This window comes from Oncorhynchus kisutch, linkage group LG22 (assembly GCF_002021735.2).
Source record: "Oncorhynchus kisutch isolate 150728-3 linkage group LG22, Okis_V2, whole genome shotgun sequence".
Taxonomy (NCBI): Eukaryota; Metazoa; Chordata; class Actinopteri; order Salmoniformes; family Salmonidae; genus Oncorhynchus; species Oncorhynchus kisutch.
In genome coordinates, this window is record NC_034195.2 from 4,033,555 (window position 1) to 4,055,129 (window position 21,575).

At 43.4% G+C, this 21,575-nt stretch overlaps 1 protein-coding gene across 6 annotated transcripts in view; it reads right to left on the reverse strand.

The window, feature by feature from the left end:
* LOC109867182 (ATP-binding cassette sub-family C member 8-like) overlaps nucleotides 1-21,575 on the reverse strand; it is a 148,089-nt gene that overhangs the window by 39,386 nt on the left and 87,128 nt on the right. For 4 of the 6 annotated variants that reach the window (XM_031801713.1, XM_031801717.1, XM_031801714.1 and 1 more), the window contains exons 18-20: nucleotides 15,005-15,061; nucleotides 9,325-9,366; nucleotides 8,908-9,006 (exon numbers count right to left, since the gene is read on the reverse strand). In XM_031801713.1, coding sequence (XP_031657573.1) covers nucleotides 8,908-9,006; nucleotides 9,325-9,366; nucleotides 15,005-15,061 — 198 coding nt within the window. The remainder of the gene's footprint in view (nucleotides 1-8,907; nucleotides 9,007-9,324; nucleotides 9,367-15,004; nucleotides 15,062-21,575) is intronic. The other 2 variants (XM_020456174.2, XM_031801715.1) reach the window with 1 other exon arrangement.

Sequence of the window (21,575 nt, forward strand, 5' to 3'; positions counted from 1 at the left end):
CAGCTGGGGGCAGAGGGTGGTCTATAGCAGGCGGCAACGGTGAGAGACTTGTTTTTAGAGAGGTGGATTTTTAAAAGTAGAAGTAAAAATTGTTTGGGTACAGATCTGGATAGTAGGACAGAACTCTGCAGGCTATCTTTGCAGTAGATTGCAACACCGCCCCCTTTGGCAGTTCTATCTTGTCTGAAAATGTTGTAGTTTGGAATTAAAATGTCTGAGTTTTTGGTGGTCTTCCTAAGCCAGGATTCAGACACAGCTAGAACATCCGGGTTGGCAGAGTGTGCTAAAGCAGTGAATAGGACAAACTTAGGGAGGAGGCTTCTAATGTTAACATGCATGAAACCAAGGCTATTACGGTTACAGAAGTCGTCAAAAGAGAGCGCCTGGGGAATAGGAGTGGAGCTAGGCACTGCAGGGCCTGGATTCACCTCTACATCACCAGAGGAACATAGGAGGAGTAGAATAAGGGTACGGCTAAAAGCTATGAGAATTGGTCGTCTAGAACGTCTGGAACATAGAGTAAAAGGAGGTTTCTGGGGGCGATAAAATAGCATCAAGGTATAATGTACAGACAAATGTATGGTAGGATGTGAATACAGTGGAGGTAAACCTAGGTATTGAGTGATGAAGAAAGAGATATTGTCTCTAGAAACATCGTTGAAACCAGGAGATGTCATTGCATGTGTGGGTGGTGGAACTAATAGGTTGGATAAGGTATAGTGAGCAGGACTAGAGGCTCTACAGTGAAATAAGCCAATAAACACTAACCAGAACAGAAATGGACAAGACATATTGACATTAAGGAGAGGCATGCTTAGTCGAGTGATCAAAAGGGTCCGGTGAGTGGAGAGGTTGGTTGGTGATTTAGACAGCTAGCCAGGGCATCGGTAGCAAGCTAGCATAGGATGGAGGTCTGTTGTTAGCTACCTCTTGCGTTCCGTCAGTAGATTAGTGGGGTTCCGTGTGGTAGAGGGGATTAATCCAAATCACACAACAACAAAAAATAAAAACAATAGATATAGTTATAGAGGCCCAAGAAGAAAACATAATAATAATAATAAAAAAAATATATATATATATATTTTTTTTAAATGTCCGATTGTCTATTCAGATAGCAGCCGGTAAGACAGCTAACGGTTAGCAGGCCGCAGATGGGCGTTCAGGCAACGTCGCGACGGAGGAGCCAGCCGAATAACTCCTTCGGGTAGATAACGTCGGCAGTCCAGTTGTGAAGGCCCGGTGGGGCTCCGCGAAGGCAGTAAAACGGGTCCGGATAGGTGACTGCAGCCCAGGTGTGATTGATGGAACTCAGGAGTGATTGACGGAGCTTGCTAGCTCCGGAATAATTGATGTTTGCTCCAGAATCGACGAAGGCCGATAGTCACACGGATAGCAGCTAGCTAGCTGTGAGATCCGGGTATGAATGTCCAGAGAGCAGTCGAAATCCAGGGACATGGAGAGAAAAATTGGTCCGGTATGTTCCGTTCCGAGCCGCGCTGCGCCGTACAGAACTGACGATAGATTTTCGAGCTAAAGGATAGCTGATGACCACAAACCGTGGTTAGCTGAATACTAACGATTTGCCAGTAAAGGAGCTAACTAGCTTCTGAACTAGCTTCTGGATTAGCTTCTGGCTAGTTTCAGGCTAGCTTCTTGGAGTTTCTGGCTAGCTTCTTGGAGGATTACAGATCTGAGGTAAATAATACTTTTTTATAAATATACATTGGTGAGGCGGGTTGCAGGAGAGTGTTTTGAAGATGAGTTGATGGAAAATAAAAATAAAATGTATGTGAAAAAGTTGTAAATATATATATATACAGGACACGACAAGACGAGGACAAAAGACGTCTGAACTGCTATGCCACCTTGGTTAAAGATGAGCCTGCAACTTTCATCTCTCCAGCGTCCCACTTCAATATTTATTTCCTTATAGAATTATTGCCACGCAAAGGGTTCTGGAGGAACTGCAGTACCCCTGATAAATTTAAATACATTTGCCAAAGTTATAGAATTACTGCTCTGTTGAGAAATAAATTAAATAATTCAGAATAGCCTACTACACCATGAGAAGGCCTATAATTTAGCCACAGAGAATCGATAGCTTCTTGTGGACTGTAGCCCAATCACAAGGAATAGCCGACAGTAGGGAACGCGCGGCAAATCTGTCAGTGAACAAACAGCATGCAGACAAAACAGGCCTTTCGCAATATCTCAAATACAAATCGAGGGAAAATACAGGTTGGAAAGCAAATGGCTCCTGCTGAAAAGAGAAGACTGTAGGCTACCAACATACTTCCAAAATAAAAACAAGAGAGAGATCAGCGTTTGACACGAACACACGTCATTGGGTGAAACTTGAAAGCATTTTTAGGACTAGAACTTCCTCATATTTTAGCCTACAATATGTGTCGACACACCTAGGCCATTCAGAATAGCCTACTACACCATGAGAAGGCCTATAATTTAGCCGTGTCGACACACCTAGGCCTAGGCTATTGCTGGATTCAAGACAAGGTCGTTTTTTACGCATCTCAGTTTGTCAGTGTCAACGTAGCCTGCCATTTCGATCACTTGGGCTGTATTAAAAAAGATTCTGCCAAAGTCTCCAGTCATGTAAAATAATGTAGAATTGCATGAAATGCGTTTATAAAAAGGCCACATTTTCCCCAGACCCTAGGCTACTAAAATGCTTCCCAATGTGTGCAACTTCTGTAAGTGCCTCTACTCTACTGCTAAATGCCACTACGCAAATGTGATGATATGCATGCAATGCTTTATTATAAAGGTGATTCTTCTTCTCTCTCATAAGTTCCAGTACCTCAGAACTCCCCCACCCCACACTTTCTTCTTCTTCTCTCTCATAAGTTCAAGTACCTCAGAACTCCCCCACCCCACACTTTCTTCTTCTCTCTCATAAGTTCCAGTACCTCAGAACTCCCCCACCCCACACATTCTTCTTCTTCTCTCTCATAAGTTCCAGTACCTCAGAACTCCCCCACCCCACACTTTCTTCTTCTCTCTCATAAGTTCCAGTACCTCAGAACTCCCCCACCCCACACTTTCTTCTTCTCTCTCATAAGTTCCAGTACCTCAGAACTCCCCCACCCCACACTTTCTTCTTCTCTCTCATAAGTTCCAGTACCTCAGAACTCCCCCACCCCACACTTTCTTCTTCTCTCTCATAAGTTCCAGTACCTCAGAACTCCCCCACCCCACACTTTCTTCTTCTCTCTCATAAGTTCCAGTACCTCAGAACTCCCCCACCCCACACTTTCTTCTTCTCTCTCATAAGTTCCAGTACCTCAGAACTCCCCCACCCCACACTTTCTTCTTCTCTCTCATAAGTTCCAGTACCTCAGAACTCCCCCACCCCACACTTTCTTCTTCTCTCTCATAAGTTCCAGTACCTCAGAACTCCCCCACCCCACACTTTCTTCTTCTCTCTCATAAGTTCCAGTACCTCAGAACTCCCCCACCCCACACTTTCTTCTTCTCTCTCATAAGTTCCAGTACCTCAGAACTCCCCCACCCCACACTTTCTTCTTCTCTCTCATAAGTTCCAGTACCTCAGAACTCCCCCACCCCACACTTTCTTCTTCTCTCTCATAAGTTCCAGTACCTCAGAACTCCCCCACCCCACACTTTCTTCTTCTCTCTCATAAGTTCCAGTACCTCAGAACTCCCCCACCCCACACTTTCTTCTTCTCTCTCATAAGTTCCAGTACCTCAGAACTCCCCCACCCCACACTTTCTTCTTCTCTCTCATAAGTTCAAGTACCTCAGAACTCCCCCACCCCACACTTTCTTCTTCTCTCTCATAAGTTCAAGTACCTCAGAACTCCCCCACCCCACACTTTCTTCTTCTCTCTCATAAGTTCCAGTACCTCAGAACTCCCCCACCCCACACTTTCTTCTTCTTCTCTCTCATAAGTTCCAGTACCTCAGAACTCCCCCACCCCACACTTTCTTCTTCTCTCTCATAAGTTCCAGTACCTCAGAACTCCCCCACCCCACACTTTCTTCTTCTCTCTCATAAGTTCCAGTACCTCAGAACTCCCCCACCCCACACTTTCTTCTTCTCTCTCATAAGTTCCAGTACCTCAGAACTCCCCCACCCCACACTTTCTTCTTCTCTCTCATAAGTTCCAGTACCTCAGAACTCCCCCACCCCACACTTTCTTCTTCTCTCTCATAAGTTCCAGTACCTCAGAACTCCCCCACCCCACACTTTCTTCTTCTCTCTCATAAGTTCCAGTACCTCAGAACTCCCCCACCCCACACTTTCTTCTTCTCTCTCATAAGTTCCAGTACCTCAGAACTCCCCCACCCCACACTTTCTTCTTCTCTCTCATAAGTTCCAGTACCTCAGAACTCCCCCACCCCACACTTTCTTCTTCTCTCTCATAAGTTCCAGTACCTCAGAACTCCCCCACCCCACACTTTCTTCTTCTCTCTCATAAGTTCAAGTACCTCAGAACTCCCCCACCCCACACTTTCTTCTTCTCTCTCATAAGTTCAAGTACCTCAGAACTCCCCCACCCCACACTTTCTTCTTCTCTCTCATAAGTTCCAGTACCTCAGAACTCCCCCACCCCACACTTTCTTCTTCTTCTCTCTCATAAGTTCCAGTACCTCAGAACTCCCCCACCCCACACTTTCTTCTTCTCTCTCATAAGTTCCAGTACCTCAGAACTCCCCCACCCCACACTTTCTTCTTCTATCTCATAAGTTCCAGTACCTCAGAACTCCCCCACCCCACACTTTCTTCTTCTTCTCTCTCATAAGTTCCAGTACCTCAGAACTCTCCTACACTGAGCAGCGTGTAGCCGTATATGTAATCATAACATTGCAGGTCATGTTTCTCCTTTTCTGACATTGGTCTGACATGGTTTATTTCTGCTACGCAACAAATATTAGACTACCATTCATCCATCACTCATTCAATTGCTCAGCATGCTCGAAAAGTAAATAGACTAGTAACCCATTTAAAATATTTGACAGTATGGGTAGGCTACAGTATTGCTGTGCAATAGGATCGCGACGCCAGCCTATTTCATCTCTGAGACCATACCAAGGCAGGAGATATACTAATAATATTGTTTATATTTTATATAGTGCTTTCATTACCAAGAGAATCTGAAGGACGCTGTAAAAACCTAAATGTAGAGATCTGGTAGGTGCTTTGGCAGATGGTCTCCCGCAGCTTCAGATGATGTTGCTCAGCCAGGCAGCTCATCAGAGAGGCTTAAGCGGAGGGAGCTAGGATGTCACCGAGAGGGGTGCCTCGTCAGTCAGTTACTTAGCCGGGTCCGGAGCTCTTCATCAGGCACCTCGCTCCTCGTCTCCTCTTCCTCTGTAGGCAGGCTGGATAGTCCACTACAGAAGTGTAGCGCCCACCTGGGTGATGTTTCGGCAGTTATAAGCGCCAGAAAGACCACCACACCTCAGCGGTAGTCAGGTGTAAAAATAAAAATAATTTAAAAGCCAGAGCTGTATTGACGCATCCTTTAAACGATCACATGGCCAGCTAGCTAGCTAACCATATGGACACAATCATCTATTGATAAACTAAATATTGAACAACAATTTGTCTTTGCGTATTTCGAATAGACAATCTTGCAGAAGGCGCAGACAGTGTTTGGCACTTGTGGTGGCATACATTTTTGGTTTGAAAAAGTCACGGCAAATTATGAAAACATTCTGACCACACCTCTACAGAAATGTGATCAAATTTGCCATTGCACTTTCTGTCAGAAACTGTCAGGGCCCAGTTCCAGCAAATAAGGGTGTTTATATGATCAACGAAAACATGTGTATAACTTGAGTGCAACAGCTTGATAAATCCCAATCATTTGTTGTGCACGCAAATCCCAGAATCTCCATGTACGCCAAAACGTAGTATGACATTTACACATGGTTGATAATTCAGGCCCCAGAGGAGCACTGAGACTACAGAGAGAACTATCCCACTGGGCTTGGAGAGACAGAGAAACAAGGAAGAGAGAGAGAGAGCGAATGAGAGAGATGAAAACTGCTCAACTATTGTTTCTCGGAGACAGAGAGAAAGAGAGGAAAAAAGAGGGGGGGAGGAAAGAGAGTCAAAGAGAGAGGGAGAGAGAGTGATAAGCAGAGAGGGAAACAATGGAGAGAGAGAGAGAGAAAAGTAACAAGTGTGAGTAGGTAAACACTACTCCTTTATGCTTCTCCACAGCAACCGAGATAACTCAGGGTTCCATTTAATTATATTTTCTGCAGCTAGGCCATTAGGCCCAGAGAGAGGAGATAGGACCACACACACACAGGCTACCTGCTGAATCAGACGTCAACTAACCCTTAAGCCTGGGGGGGGGGGGGGGGGGGGGGGGGGACCCTCACATGATACAGTATTTTGCTTTTGTTCAAATGTTTTACAAGCAGTTTACAGTGCATTCGGGAAGTATTCAGACTACTTGACTTTTCCCCAGATTTTGTTACGTTACAGCCATATTCTAAAATCAGTCTTAAGAGTTTATAGTGTCAGAGCAAAAACCAAGCCACGAGGTCGAAGGAATTGTCCCTAAAGATCATAGACAGGGTTGTTGTCGTAAGTCTCCTGTGACGATCTGAAGGATCAGGTTACAGTGGGTCCGCTCTACAGCGTGCCCTCTCTCGTAGAGGGGCAGAGAGGGAAGTTTTATGGTCATAAAATACGCTGCCCCTATGCTCTGTATTGTTTGAGATTAGAATGTAAACTGTGGAACACAGAGAGACACTTGGACATCAAACGTTTGAATAATTCAACAATATTTATATTTTTGAGAATGTGGGAGTGGTCCGTGGACACTTAAGGGACAGTTATGACGAGTGTGTTTCATTTGGTGATGTCATGAAGGACAGGAAACACATATAACTGTGTCTCTTAAAGTGTACATTTCCCAGTGGTCAGGTTTTACATCTAAATATTGTGAAACGCATGTGATTAAACATGAAACTATTCGTGAAAAGGTGTAATGTGATGTTAACCTTCTAAATGAGAAAATATGGGTTTTCATATAAAGTTAACCAAATCAGTGGCCACACCCACGTGAGCATAGACATTACAGTCGGCGTTATGGACCGCCCCTTTTCTCAGAAGTGTATCAAAAACCCACTCCTGATCAAATTTACATTAGACCAGAAAACACGGAGCTGACACTACATGTTGAAATTGTTAAGAACTACAATTCTCTAAGTCACGGAGACAGACCATACAGCTGGAAATTACGTAAGTCTAGTACGTGTACACTGACAACTGCGGAAGCATCTATTCTATGCAACAACCATCTGTACGCCTGACTTATCCATTACAACAGACACTATCTGGGAACCGCATAGAAAGCGACAACTACGAAAGACATTGTGGCTTCTAGGGATGTTAACCAGAGACTCTCTGATGAACTGACTCTCCAGCAGACGGACCAGCGATTCCAACAGAGAAGACAACGACATACGGGCGTAAATATATACATTGCAATTATTCTCGAATGAGCGGCTGATCATGTGCAAAAGATTAGCATTTCAACTAATATAATTATCAACTGTGTGTAGTGAATCCATTTGGTCTCTCCTGCTCTTTTCCTGTCCCCACCCCTTTCCATTGTCTACCAAGCCGTCATACCGGTTTAGCCCACTAGTAACCAATATCTACTGTTTGTTCATTATGTATTTCTGTGATTATTTAGTTAGTTAGTAAATAAATAATTAAGACAATTTGCATATAGCTGATTCATCATTTATGCTAGGGTTCATGCAGATATCCAATGTTCAGTAATGAGAATGTTCACAGTAATGAGAACTGACGAGGTAACAATGATACATTAATAGAAGAAGAATCGATAAGATATGAAAATATCTGAAGAGTCGATTCGGGAAGTAGAGACTATAAACATTTTCCCGTGGTGCCCCCGACTTCCGAGTTAATTAAAGTTGACATGATTAGTTTAATCACCTAATAATACTTCCACTGAGAATTGATTTGATAAAATAAGTCTTCACATTTAATGATAGTCACAGACACAACAATTGTATCGAGGTAGAGATCTGGGAAAGGGTACCGAAACATTTCTGCAGCATTGAAGTCCCCAAGAACACAGTGGCCTCCATCATTCTTAAATGTAAGAAGTTTGGAACCACCAAGACTCTTCCGAGAGTTGGCCAATGGTCACTCTGATAGAGCATCACATCTGCAGGAAACCAGGCACAATCCCTACGGTGAAGCATGGTGGTGTCAGTTTCATGCTGTGGGGATGTTTTTCAGCAGCAGGTACTGGGAGACTAGTCAAGATTGAAGGAAAGATGAAGTACAGAGAGATCCTTGATGAAAACCTGCTCCAGAGCGTTCAGGACCTCAGACTGGGGAGAAGGTTCACCTTCCAACAGGACAATGACCCTATGCACACAGCCAAGACCACACAGGAGTGGCTTCGGGACAAGTCTCCGAAGGTCCTTGAGTGGCCCAGCCAGAGCCCGGACTTGAACCCAATCGAACATCTCTGGAGAGACCTGTGCAGCGACGCTCCCCATTCAACCTGACAGAGCTTGAGAGGATCTGCAGAGAAGAATGGGAGAAACTCCCCAAATAGAGGCGTGCCAAGCTTGTAGCTTCATACCCAAAAAGACTAGAGGCTGCAATTGCTGCCAAAGGTGCTTCAAAAAACTACTGAGTAAAGGGTCTGAATACTTATGTAAATGTAATATTTATGTTTTTTAATAAATTAGCAAACATTTCTAAAAAACAGTTTTTGCTTTGTTATTATGGGGTATTGTGTATAGATTGATGAGGGGGGGGACAATTTAATCCATTTTTTAATAAGGCTGTAACGTAACAAAATGTAGAAAAGGTCAAGGGGTCTGAATACTTTCTGAATGCACTGTTTAATCAAGTCTCACCTGGGTTTGATCATGGGCATCTCAAAGGTGATGTTCTCCACCAGCGTCGCGTTGAGCAGCCAGGGCTTCTGGGAAGCATAAGCCACAGAGCCTCTCTTCCTGCCAAGATAAACACAGTGTCAAGATCATCCAACATCTCACAACTTCCTGTCTTTCTCAATGACGCACAAAGATAAACACACTTCATGGCAGACTAGGTTCAAATGGAAACCAGGGTATCTGTTATATCTGTTTTATATCTAGTAAATCTGTTCCTAAATATCTTATATTATCTTCTTCTTTTGTTGCAATACAGGCAGTTACTTTACTGTATTGACTAGATACTGTGTGTATTTTTCTATTGTGGATAACAGTGTATAAGAGTAAATACAGCATCTCCATAGCGACCATCTGGTGCGAGGCGTCATGTGTGCTTACTGGATATCCCCATCACCAGCTGCATCCTTGTCTGATGTGAGGCTGCAATGGTACACACATAGACACACCATTAGCACCAGTAATGTATACAGTCGGCAACACAAACCAAAACAAGGCGATCGTTGCCCTATATGTGCATGTCTGTCATTAGATCTTAGTGTGTCTATAAACAAAACAAACTATTACTTCCTGTAATTTGAAGATTCTGACCCACTCTGAATATAGAAGACAGAGATCTGACCCACTCTGAATATAGAAGACAGAGATCTGACCCACTCTGAATATAGAAGACAGAGATTCTGACTCACTCTGAATATAGAAGACAGAGATTCTGACCCACTCTGAATATAGAAGACAGAGATTCTGACTCACTCTGAATATAGAAGACAGAGATTCTGACTCACTCTGAATATAGAAGACAGAGATTCTGACTCACTCTGAATATAGAAGACAGAGATTTAGCAAAAAGCTGCATACGTCATGGCTGGATTTAATCCGGTTGTATTTAGTCTGTTATTGGCTGTTATTTAGTCTGTCATGGCTGGATTTAATGCGGTTGTATTTAGTCTGTTATTGGCTGTTATTTAGTCTGTCATGGCTGGATTTAATCCGGTTGTATTCAGTCTGTTATTGGCTGTTATTTAGTCTGTCATGGCTGGATTTAATGCGGTTGTATTTCGTCTGTTATTACAAGATAGAGGAAAGGGATGGACACACACACACACACACACACACACACACACACACACACACACACACACACACACACACACACACACACTCTCTCTGAGTTCCCCTGTGGTCTGCCAGGGGTGACAGGAGCTCAGCTGCCTATCCTTGGCTGCTACTTGAGGGAGAAGGGGAGCGGGAAGAGTGAAAGGGATGATGAGAGGGAGAACTAGAATATTTTTGAAAGGAAAGGGAGTTGGTTGATAAGCGTCCCAGGGTCTAATGATCCTGATCACCACAGACAGACAGGGCCAGTTGAGAGGCATGTCCCAGACAGGATGTCACAAGGCTGTGCTCCAGTGATTAAACAACGGATTAGATGAAGTGGAAACCAAGGAGGGAATTCTAACATCCACTTAAAAGGTCCCAAACAGTAAATCTTGATTCCCATGTAAAATAGCCTTTTGAGTGACCAAAACATCACCCATAAAAAAAAAATCCAGTTAAAAATGCTTAGAATTGAAGAAAATTGTCCAGACTGAGTGGGTGGAGAGCTAATAGACTGAGTGGGTGGAGAGCTAATAGACTGAGTGGGTGGAGAGCTAATAGACTGAGTGGGCGGAGAGCTAATAGACTGAGAGGGTGGAGAGCTAATAGACTGAGTGGGTGGAGAGCTAATAGACTGAGTGGGCGGAGAGCTAATAGACTGAGTGGGTGGAGAGCTAATAGACTGAGTGGGCGGAGAGCTAATAGACTGAGTGGGTGGAGAGCTAATAGGCTGAGTGGGTGGAGAGCTAATAGACTGAGTGGGTGGAGAGCTAATAGACTGAGTGGGCGGAGAGCTAATAGACTGAGTGGGCGGAGAGCTAATAGACTGAGAGGGTGGACAGCTAATAGACTGAGTGGGTGGAGAGCTAATAGACTGAGTGGGTGGAGAGCTAATAGGCTGAGTGGGTGGAGAGCTGATAGACTGAGTGGGTGGAGAGCTAATAGACTGAGTGGGCGGAGAGCTGATAGGCTGAGTGGGTGGAGAGCTAATAGGCTGAGTGGGTGGAGAGCTAATAGACTGAGTGGGCGGAGAGCTGATAGGCTGAGTGGGTGGAGAGCTAATAGACTGAGTGGGCGGAGAGCTAATAGGCTGAGTGGGTGGAGAGCTAATAGACTGAGTGGGCGGAGAGCTAATAGGCTGAGTGGGTGGAGAGCTAATAGACTGAGTGGGTGGAGAGCTAATAGACTGAGAGGGTGGAGAGCTAATAGACTGAGTGGGTGGAGAGCTAATAGACTGAGTGGGTGGAGAGCTAATAGACTGAGTGGGCGGAGAGCTAATAGACTGAGTGGGTGGAGAGCTAATAGGCTGAGAGGGCGGAGAGCTAATAGACTGAGTGGGCGGAGAGCTGATAGGCTGAGTGGGCGGAGAGCTAATAGACTGAGTGGGCGGAGAGCTAATAGACTGAGTGGGCGGAGAGCTAATAGACCGAGTGGGCGGAGAGCTAATAGACCGAGTGGGCGGAGAGCTAATAGACCGAGAGGGCGGGGAGCTAATAGACTGAGAGGGCGGGGAGCTAATAGACTGAGAGGGCGGGGAGCTAATAGACTGAGTGGGCGGGGAGCTAATAGGCTGAGTGGGCGGAGAGCTAATAGACTGAGTGGGTGGAGAGCTAATAGACTGAGTGGGCGGAGAGCTAATAGACTGAGTGGGCGGAGAGCTAATAGACTGAGTGGGTGGAGAGCTAATAGACTGAGTGGGCGGAGAGCTAATAGACTGAGTGGGCGGGGAGCTAATAGACTGAGTGGGCGGAGAGCTAATAGACTGAGTGGGCGGAGAGCTAATAGACTGAGTGGGCGGAGAGTTCACCTTGACTGACAGTTCATTGACACAACTACTAACATGTAATAACAACACAACAACACAACTAGTAATACATGTATCACTAGCCACTTTAACTATGCCACTTGGTTTACATACTCATCTCATATGTATATACTGTACTCGATATCATCTACTGTATCTTGCCTATGCTGCTCTGTACCATCACTCATTCATATATCCTTATGTACATATTCTTTATCCCCTTACATTGTGTATAAGACAGTAGTTTTTTTGGGAATTGTTAGTTAGATTACTTGTTCGTTATTACTGCATTGTTGGAACTAGAAGCACAAGCATTTCGCTACACTCGCATTAACATCTGCTAACCATGTGTATGTGACAAATACATTTGATTTGATTTGATTTGGAACTACGTCAAGAAACTCGGATGCAGCGCTGCATTGAAATAACCTCAAGAACATTTGCAGATACATAAAGAAACGAACAGCAAACATTTAAATTGCAACATCCATCCCCGTCATACCAGTCAGACGTTTTAGAACACCTTCTCATTCAAGGGTTTTCTTTCTTTTCTTTTTGACCCTTTTCTACATTGTAGAAAAATAGTGAAGACATCAAAACTATGGAATCATGTAGTAACCAAAAAAGTGTTAAACAAATCAATATATATTTTATATTTGAGATTCTTCACTTGATGACTAGAAAACTAGCCAGTAACTAGCAAACACCAGACATAGAAGAAAGGGGAAACCTATACGTATCTTTGCCATAGATTAATAGGAAAAACCTGTAATTATATATTTGTAAACTGGCCAGCTAGCTATGTAAACCAAACCCCTCTGCAAACACAATTCATGCGATGACGGTTACTAGTCGGTACTTATTTAGTTAAGAAAATAAGCCGTCACCATCTGGTCATCCTACTTTGATCTTGTTTCATCCAAATACTGTATCATTCAATTTCATGAAAAACATGATTTGGACTGTGCAGGGCCAAAGGCCAAAGTCAAATAGTGCATTTTCCTTAAGTGGAAATTAGGATTCATACCTAAAGTTGGGACTCAGACACACCGGTAGGAATGTCAAACAAACAGAGTGCCCGGCAGTCAATTTCTTTTGTGTTCACACAGAAAAGGCCTTGAAGTGCTCAGCCACTCATCCTTGTTAAAATACTCCAAACCAGAAGGTGGCAGTAGCGTTGTTTGGCAATGCATATCCGTGTGTGTTACATAGTTCATGGTCTAGATTCCAGCTAGCTGCGCTAATGTTGCTATTTTGTAGAAAGCTCTTGTTGATACTAGCCAGATTGCCACAGCTAGATAACTCCTAGCAAGATGACAAATAAATAATTGAATTCACTCTCCATTACCCTATACTGCCAGTGTCCCTTGCTAAATGTTTAGCTAGCTAGAATTTTCGGTAGCTAGCACAACATATCTAGCTAGCTATCTTTCTATGGACATTGAACTAAATGGGCAGCTATAATGTAAATACTAGCTACAGTGGTTAGCTATCTTGAAGGAAGTATTTAGTGTTTTGTACATTGCATCTGTGCACTTAGCTAGCTACCATCCCATAGCCTACATTGCATATGAAATATGACTGGCTCATGATATTTAACCGTGGATGTACGGACAAAATGCCCTCTTAGTTCCTTTTTGTTGTCATGTTGGTGGTTCGTGCTCTCCGATTGGCTCAAAGTCAAGTTGTTGGCCACTGACGAGCTTCACAATTCTACAAGTAGAAACAGCAGGATCGTCGCTACCGGGTCGACACGCATTTGTTCTAGCAAGAGAAGGAACGGCCTCCCACTGTGATAAGTACCTATCGGCAGTCGATCTGCAGTAAGATTATCGGTGCGTTTCACGTTTAAGGTGTAGCAGCGAGGGAACTTGTGTCTAATAACACTAAGTGAAGCAGACTTCTGCTGAGGACTTAGGTGGGACACTCAGCTCAGATGGTGTAGTCTACAGTCTACAGTGTTGACCAGGGGTCGGCAACAGCCGTTTCATTTAGGAAATCTGTTCCTAAGTATTCCCACAAATAAAAAAAGAGAAATGACGTGATCATTTCTCAACATAATCAAGGTATGAAATGATTGTTCTCTATTTTGGGGCTCAGTTGTGGTCAATTAGAGGTGTACAAATGATTATAATTATGTCGCGGCCCCCAGTCCCGTAAAAAATCAGCCCGCTGCTGAATCTAGTTGCCTTCCTATGGTGGAGACTGAATCATTATTCAACATGATGAAAATATATATGAATGAGCTGTAAAATGACTATAAAAACATGTCATTCAAACACACAATGATAATAAATGACCTTCACCTATTGATTAAGTCTCCCAGTCAATGCACAACAAAGTCAATACAAGAAGTCGCATAAATGATGTTAGCGTATGGCTATATACTGTAGAGCAGTATGCTTCAAAATGAAGAAGTATAAGAAACAGTATCCCCTGGGATACGCACTGATTTGTGTCTTGAACTACTATTCACTACTGTCCTCACAGCCTCAGGTGGACACCAATTCTATTTATATGGCACTACCTCATGCACGTCCCCCTCAAATATCCTCTCTCTCACTTTCTTACAGGGCACTAACAGTACTCTGGGATGCAACAGAGAAGCCACAGGTCAGCAGCTATAACCTTGGCAGTCTGTCTGGGAGAAAAACATGTCTTTATCCCTCTATTCCATTACGCCTGCTGAGGGATTACTACTGTTTCCAGGATTCTGTTAGCAGGCACACACACACCTGTGGTATTCCTCGTATTTTTTTTTTTCTCTCTGCATTGTCGGGAAGGGCCTGTATCTACGCAGTTCACTGTCAGTTTACACCTGTTTTTTTACGATGCATGTAAAAAAACACGTGCGTGCGTGCGTGCGTGCGTGCGTGCGTGTATTGCTCCCTGTTTGGATCATGCTGTGAGTGACATCATTGCCAGATGGAAAGTTGAGCTGTGTTGACAGTGATCTAGAGCATATTAAATTGTGACCTGCTATGTGTGTGAGAAAGATTGTTGCCGGAGACAAACACACAGATCCGTGTCCTACCAAGACGTCCTCTGTATCTCTACTGTCGATGTGCCTCTTACATCAGTGACCCCTGTTCATATTGTGTTGACCTGGAGTATCCTAGAGCTATAGAAATGTTCTTACAAGCCAATACATGTACATACCTCTCGTCTCCTTCAGACACATACCTCTCATCGCCTTCAGAGTCCAGGTTGGGCAAACTGCAGAGAAAAGAAAGAGTTGAGAAAACAGAGGTCACGTAATGTAAAAAGGTAGAATATTATTTAGGGCAATATTTCTTAAACTATGAAACACACATGTAGTTACAGTAGTACTAAACACCCTTTAAAAAAATGAATCATCTTAATATTTTGACCCAACCTCTGTTGCCACTAGTACTCCCTTTCACTGTGGCAGCTGTTTGGGTACTCCTGGCTCAGATTGAACTTCCCCAGGCCAGTAGGCACTGTTGTTGTATTTTTAGCCTTGACTAGTTGACATGTTTCCCAGAGTTCCTGGGTCGGTGTTTCTGATGGAGTGAGTTTACAGACAGAAAGGTGAGAGCTGCAGATGTAGGATCAGATTACCCACCCTCAATTCCTAATCTTAACCATTAGGAGGATAGGAAAACATCTGACTCTAGGCCAGTTTCTCGAGGAGACATGACCTGGGAACACAGCTGTCAACAAACATTCAGGAAGACTGATATTTAAGAATCTGACGATGTGCCACACACACTCACGCACACGTGCATACACAGTCTTATAAAGTAAAAAAAATAAAAAAAATAAGTGCGTTTGTGTGTTGAGAAGGTGTTAGGCCTGTGGAGGAAAAAGGTCTTTGTGACTTCAGGACAAACAACACACGGCAGAACAACTTTCACGTTAGGCCAACTAATACTGTCCTGAAAGTAACTCCGGCTGTAGCATTCACACACTACTGTATGTCAGTCAATGTTAAAAACTTGCTTAGACTAAAGAAAACTGTAGAAGAAAGGCTTAGATTTTTTTTAAAGTCTCAAAATCCACAGAGTTTTCAACAGTTTGACAGAAAATAGACCCAGTCACTGGCGAGCCTAAACGATGTCCCAGCTATCAGAGTGAGAGCTAATGTGCCATGTAAGAGGCTCTACTTATCCTGTCCTATTGTGCTTCCCTCACAAACCGGGATCACAACCAGCTTTCATCTCTTACAGAGACTCCTTCATCGTTAAGGATAATTATACTCTTCATGTCAAGCCCTGCAGATAAGAGATTTTTAAAACCACAATCCTGAGGCCAAACGTATTTAAGTGACCATTGAACAGCAGGCAATATTCCAGATGGATTGTGATGTCATTCTGCAAGCGCATCAGTACGTATAGAGAACATTGATCCTAATGGGAAATATTATGATCACCCAGCCAAGGGCGTACAGCACCTAATCACAACTAAAAGATCAAAAGGAACAGATACTTAGCTAGGAAGAACCTAATGTCTTTCCTGGTGGCCACTCCTGATAAAAGTGAAACCGAGACAATGATAATGAATCTTGGCGTGAGGAGACGCCACTTTCTCAGCCCAAATGAATGTCTCTTTCGCCCCGGCTCTTTAACTCACACAAACACCCAGAAACCTGGGAGGAAAACAGACATCTCGCCAATGCTGCAGGCTTGACAACTGATCTAAGATTAGACATATCTGATGAAAAACTGGACATGTACTGAACAGTCAATTTGTTTACACCATTTTAGTCAACTTTTCTATTCCATTCTGGGAACCCAGAACTCATCTTGTGAACTGTTACGAGAGATTACTAGAAGTCATCATCCCAACCTCTCGGAGTATGTGCGGTGTCCTAGTTGGAACACAAGGGGACCCCTCTACGGGGTTCACAGGGATTACTACACAGGGGTGAGGGTAAGGTCGTGGGGGAGGGGATGTGGCATGGCGTAAAGTCAGTGGTGACAGTAGGAAGAAGTGCTGCCAGGTCAAACCAAACAAACACACTACTGACAGAGTCCTTGTTGGAGACTAATCAACACATTATCATAAACACCCCTTTGTTGGTGCCAGTTGAAGGAAACAACTGTCAAAACAATTAATTGGAGATAACATAGGAGGTGTCGTGAGATCACAACGACAGAGTCTTAGCTACTGTTTTGATGTAAATGGGTGTAATGGAAGGGACCATCCTCGCAAACTTTTGCTTACACAGAGGATTAGATCTGTGGTCTAAAAGGGATAGCTGCTAGCTTTTCTCATAGGCCAACCTGGCACAATTAGCCACTATGCTAAGTACAACCAGCTGAGCACATAATTATATCTGGTAAAAAAAATAACGAATCAACCTATCAGAGACATCACACTGTAGAGCCACCATCCAATCACATTTATTAAACAGATCAACTTGGTTACCAGTTGGAGGTTCTAAAACCTCAAGGTTTAATTTGTTTGACCCTTGACTTGGTCTAAAAAGTGGTGTGCCAATATATTGGCACCGTTTCACATACAACCATGTGATTTTACGAATAAATATTTATATTCGTAACTAAAGCGTAAAAAAAGTTGATAGTGGTCTTGTCAAATAGCTGTATTGTATAACAGTTACTATCACTGACTGGTGGTGCAGTCCAGTAAGGCATTTAGGCCGAAGTTTGAGGGCTATGACTGGTGGTGCAGTCCAGTAAGGCATTTAGGCCAAAGTTTGAGGGCTATGACTGGTGGTGCAGTCCAGTAAGGCATTTAGGCCGAAGTTTGAGGGCTATGACTGGTGGTGCAGTCCAGTAAGGCATTTAGCCGAAGTTTGAGGGCTATGACTGGTGGTGCAGTCCAGTAAGGCATTTAGGCCGAAGTTTGAGGGCTATGACTGGTGGTGCAGTCCAGTAAGGCATTTAGGCCGAAGTTTGAGGGCTATGACTGGTGGTGCAGTCCAGTAAGGCATTTAGGCCGAAGTTTGAGGGCTATGACTGGTGGTGCAGTCCAGTAAGGCATTTAGGCCGAAGTTTGAGGGCTATGACTGGTGGTGCAGTCCAGTAAGGCATTTAGGCCGAAGTTTGAGGGCTATGACTGGTGGTGCAGTCCAGTAAGGCATTTAGCCGAAGTCTGAGGGCTATGACTGGTGGTGCAGTCCAGTAAGGCATTTAGGCCGAAGTTTGAGGGCTATGACTGGTGGTGCAGTCCAGTAAGGCATTTAGGCCGAAGTTTGAGGGCTATGACTGGTGGTGCAGTCCAGTAAGGCATTTAGGCCGAAGTTTGAGGGCTATGACTGGTGGTGCAGTCCAGTAAGGCATTTAGGCCGAAGTTTGAGGGCTATGACTGGTGGTGCAGTCCAGTAAGACATTTAGGCCGAAGAAGGAAATCAAACTTTAGTGCCTAGGCACCTTAAGGTTTAAACACCTGAAACAGCTTTTTCCTGCAATCTAGAGCCATAATCATTATTATATAATCTATGACAAAAATCTGTATATCTTTCTGCATATCTAAGCATATCTTTTGAGCTGACTGTATCATCCTGACTGGTGGTTCTTTGTTTGTTATATAATAATGTGCAAAAATAATGAAGGACATTTTTGTATGCAGTGTACAAACATGACATGATGAACAGGAATGACATTTACTCTCACGGGTGGCCAAAATATCTATCTGAAGAGGCCTCCTGAAAATGTGTTTAACAAAGGTTATGCTGTGCTATCGCAAATTACGGTGACTTTGATGATGACAACAATGATGCTGCTGATTAAAAACATTACACATAATGATGACGATGATGACGACGACGACGACAAGGATGATGATGATGACTATGCTGGAAAACAACATCCCACAAAAAAGATCTGACCCAACAGTTCAAAGTCAAACTGTCCACAGGAAGCTCAGGACATTAGCCAACCCCTGATCCCCACCACAGTAACGTCCCACTCTAAACATCACATTAAATCCTTCATGAGGGCTCAGCCTAAATAGCCTTTGTCTAACACTGTTTATATGATAAGTTTGTGGGATGGCGCCAGCCGCCAGGGTGTAGGATGGGCTCCAGTATCTGAGGACGTGCCAGCTTGTCCCTGGCATGAGGACCAGAGAGGGTGTGTTTGGCTGGCAGGGGGACAATCTAACAAGGTATCTGATCTTTATGAAGAGACAGAGAGTAGTCTGACCATGGACAGGTGGCCAGTCAAAGCCAAAGCCTGAGTACAAACTCAATGTAGATACTTACACATTAACACCAAGGCTCAAGACCTTATCTATCCTTTCATTAAATTTCTCCCCTGTGCCATCTCTCTCTGGCCCACTTGGAACTCTATGTCATCCCCTTAATTCTCCCCCTTAACTCTCTCTCTCTGTCCCCCTCCTTCCCTGCCTACAGTGTGGCTTTTTTAATCTTTCCTTAGATGGGAGGATCTGAGCAGAGACGGGCAGTATTTCGGGTTAAATGTATTTTACATTTCGTACTTCAATTACTTTTGAGTATTTGACATTTGCATTTCACCAGCCTGAACTACAATCCAATGCATTTTGGAACAAGATACTTTCGAGACCTCTAATTTGTATTTTCATTCTTTATAGCGGTTCATTTTGTGGCCCCCTTTCATCCTGCATTGGTATCAGAAGTCTGATGGCACTATGGTGTGATAAGAGTGTCTGCTAAAGGACCAACATGTACAGTTGAGGTTGGAGTCATTAGAACTTGTTTTTCAACCACTCCAAATGTCTTGTTAACAAACTATAGTTTTGGCAAATCGGTTAGGACATCTACTTTGTGCATGACACAAGTAATTTTCCCAACAATTGTTTACAGACAGATTATTTCACTGTATCACAATTCCGGTGGGTCAGATGTTTACATACACTAAGTTGACTGTGCCTTTAAACAAGCTCAACTGGCTGGATCAAATACCCAATGTGTGTTCTGTCCAATAATTGGGTTGTTTTTAACCCAGCTTTTTTTTGAGTGCAGTGCATTCAACTAAGGTAGATAAACAGCCACATATTACAGTCATAGCAAGTCAAAAAAAATGTGTTAACGTTACTGAAGATGGCGCCGACAGATAGGGCAGCTCTGCTTCTAGGTACTAAGCAACTGTCGTGACGTGACTCTCATTAACGTGATGACTGTTATTTATTGAATAATTACTTACTATGTTTAATTGTTACTGTATTCAATTAATCATGTAACAATTAACTCATTAGTGATTTGGGGCACCACGGGATAAGTTGTTTACCGAGTTACCGTCGTCTCCTGAATTAACTCAAGAATATATATAGATAAGTCACTAATTCCTCATTTCCTCATATCAGTCTCATTCTGAACGTCGCAGACTTCGTGAATCTGCACAAACCCAAGTCTTTCTAATCATTCTGTACCGCACAAATTGATTTACTAACAAACCAAATGATAACACAGGATACACACACACGGTATAGATTATTTATTATAAACTTAATACGGGGACAATAGGTCCCTAGCGGACTAACACAATATGACACTTGTTACACAAGATGGAGAGTTAGCGAGAGAGACAAAGAGAAGCAACACATGGATACATTTGGGAACTACGCTCACAGTAGCCCTAATACCTTGCCCCGAACTGCCGCTCTTTTGGGTAAGAAGTAATGCAACCCACGTGTTGACGGTCTTTATCAGGTATCTCTGTTGGGCCTTCGTGGAAAGGGCTCTGCTTTGTGATAGGGGTTTGATTGGGCCTTCTTCTTCGGATGGCCTTCTCCTTCATTCTCAGGTGTAAGTCTCTGATTGTCCATAAGAGGTCACAATGTCCTTCTTAGTTGTCTGTTTACTTGCACTCATTCTGGAAGAGTGGTCTTCTGAGGGCGGCTAATCAGCCTTGTCGATAAACCCCAGAGTGGTGATGAGAGCATTGTAGGCGACGATGATTTGAAGAGAATAACCGGATGGACGTAAATTCACTTTCTTAAATACAGTACTTAGAGCAGCTACTCAACCGTAGCATTGATTGGTAGAGGCTCCGCTCCTTTGTCTTCTTCAACCTCGTATTGCGTTTCTGGGTCTTGACTAATGTAGACCTAGCTGCAGCTTGTGGTCCTTTTAGTCTGGTATGTTAATTCTTAACTCAATATTTTATACCCTCGGGTAGAAAGGGGGCGTTTTCGCCATGCTGACATGCTCTCTGGGTTCCCTGAGGCGTGACTAGTTACGAGGCAAAGTATCCTAATTATTATGATCTCATTAGAGAACTAAAATCACAATGCTGTCGTCACAAAAAAACATTCTCTTCATCCTTGATATTTTCTACACCACGTAAAAGGATGTAAACCTGGTACACACAAAAGCTCCTCAAGTGTAAAAGCTCCTTGTTTTCGTTATAACATCTTTATTCCATTTTTAAAGTAATCAGAGAGGGGTCTGTAGACACTGATCCACTGTCCTGGTCTTTGGATCCTCACAGGAGAGTCTTTATTTGTTGCTTTTATTTCAAATATTTCTTTAGGTATTTAAAATGCATTGTTCGTTAAGGGATTGTATGTAAGCACCTGTTGTCTTCGGCGCATGTCACAAATAAAATTTCTTTGCAGTATTTCGTTTTTTTATGTCTTACATTATTATCCCAGGACATTTTTTGTGTCATTTTTGTGACGGAAATAACTTTTGGATATCAGTGCGGCAGTAACTCACCAGCCTTACGAGTAGGAATACTTTCCCGCATTGGATCCTTTGTACCCCACAGGGCAATTGAACTGATTCCAGAGGCTGATCCAAAACACCACCGGAGGGGAAGAG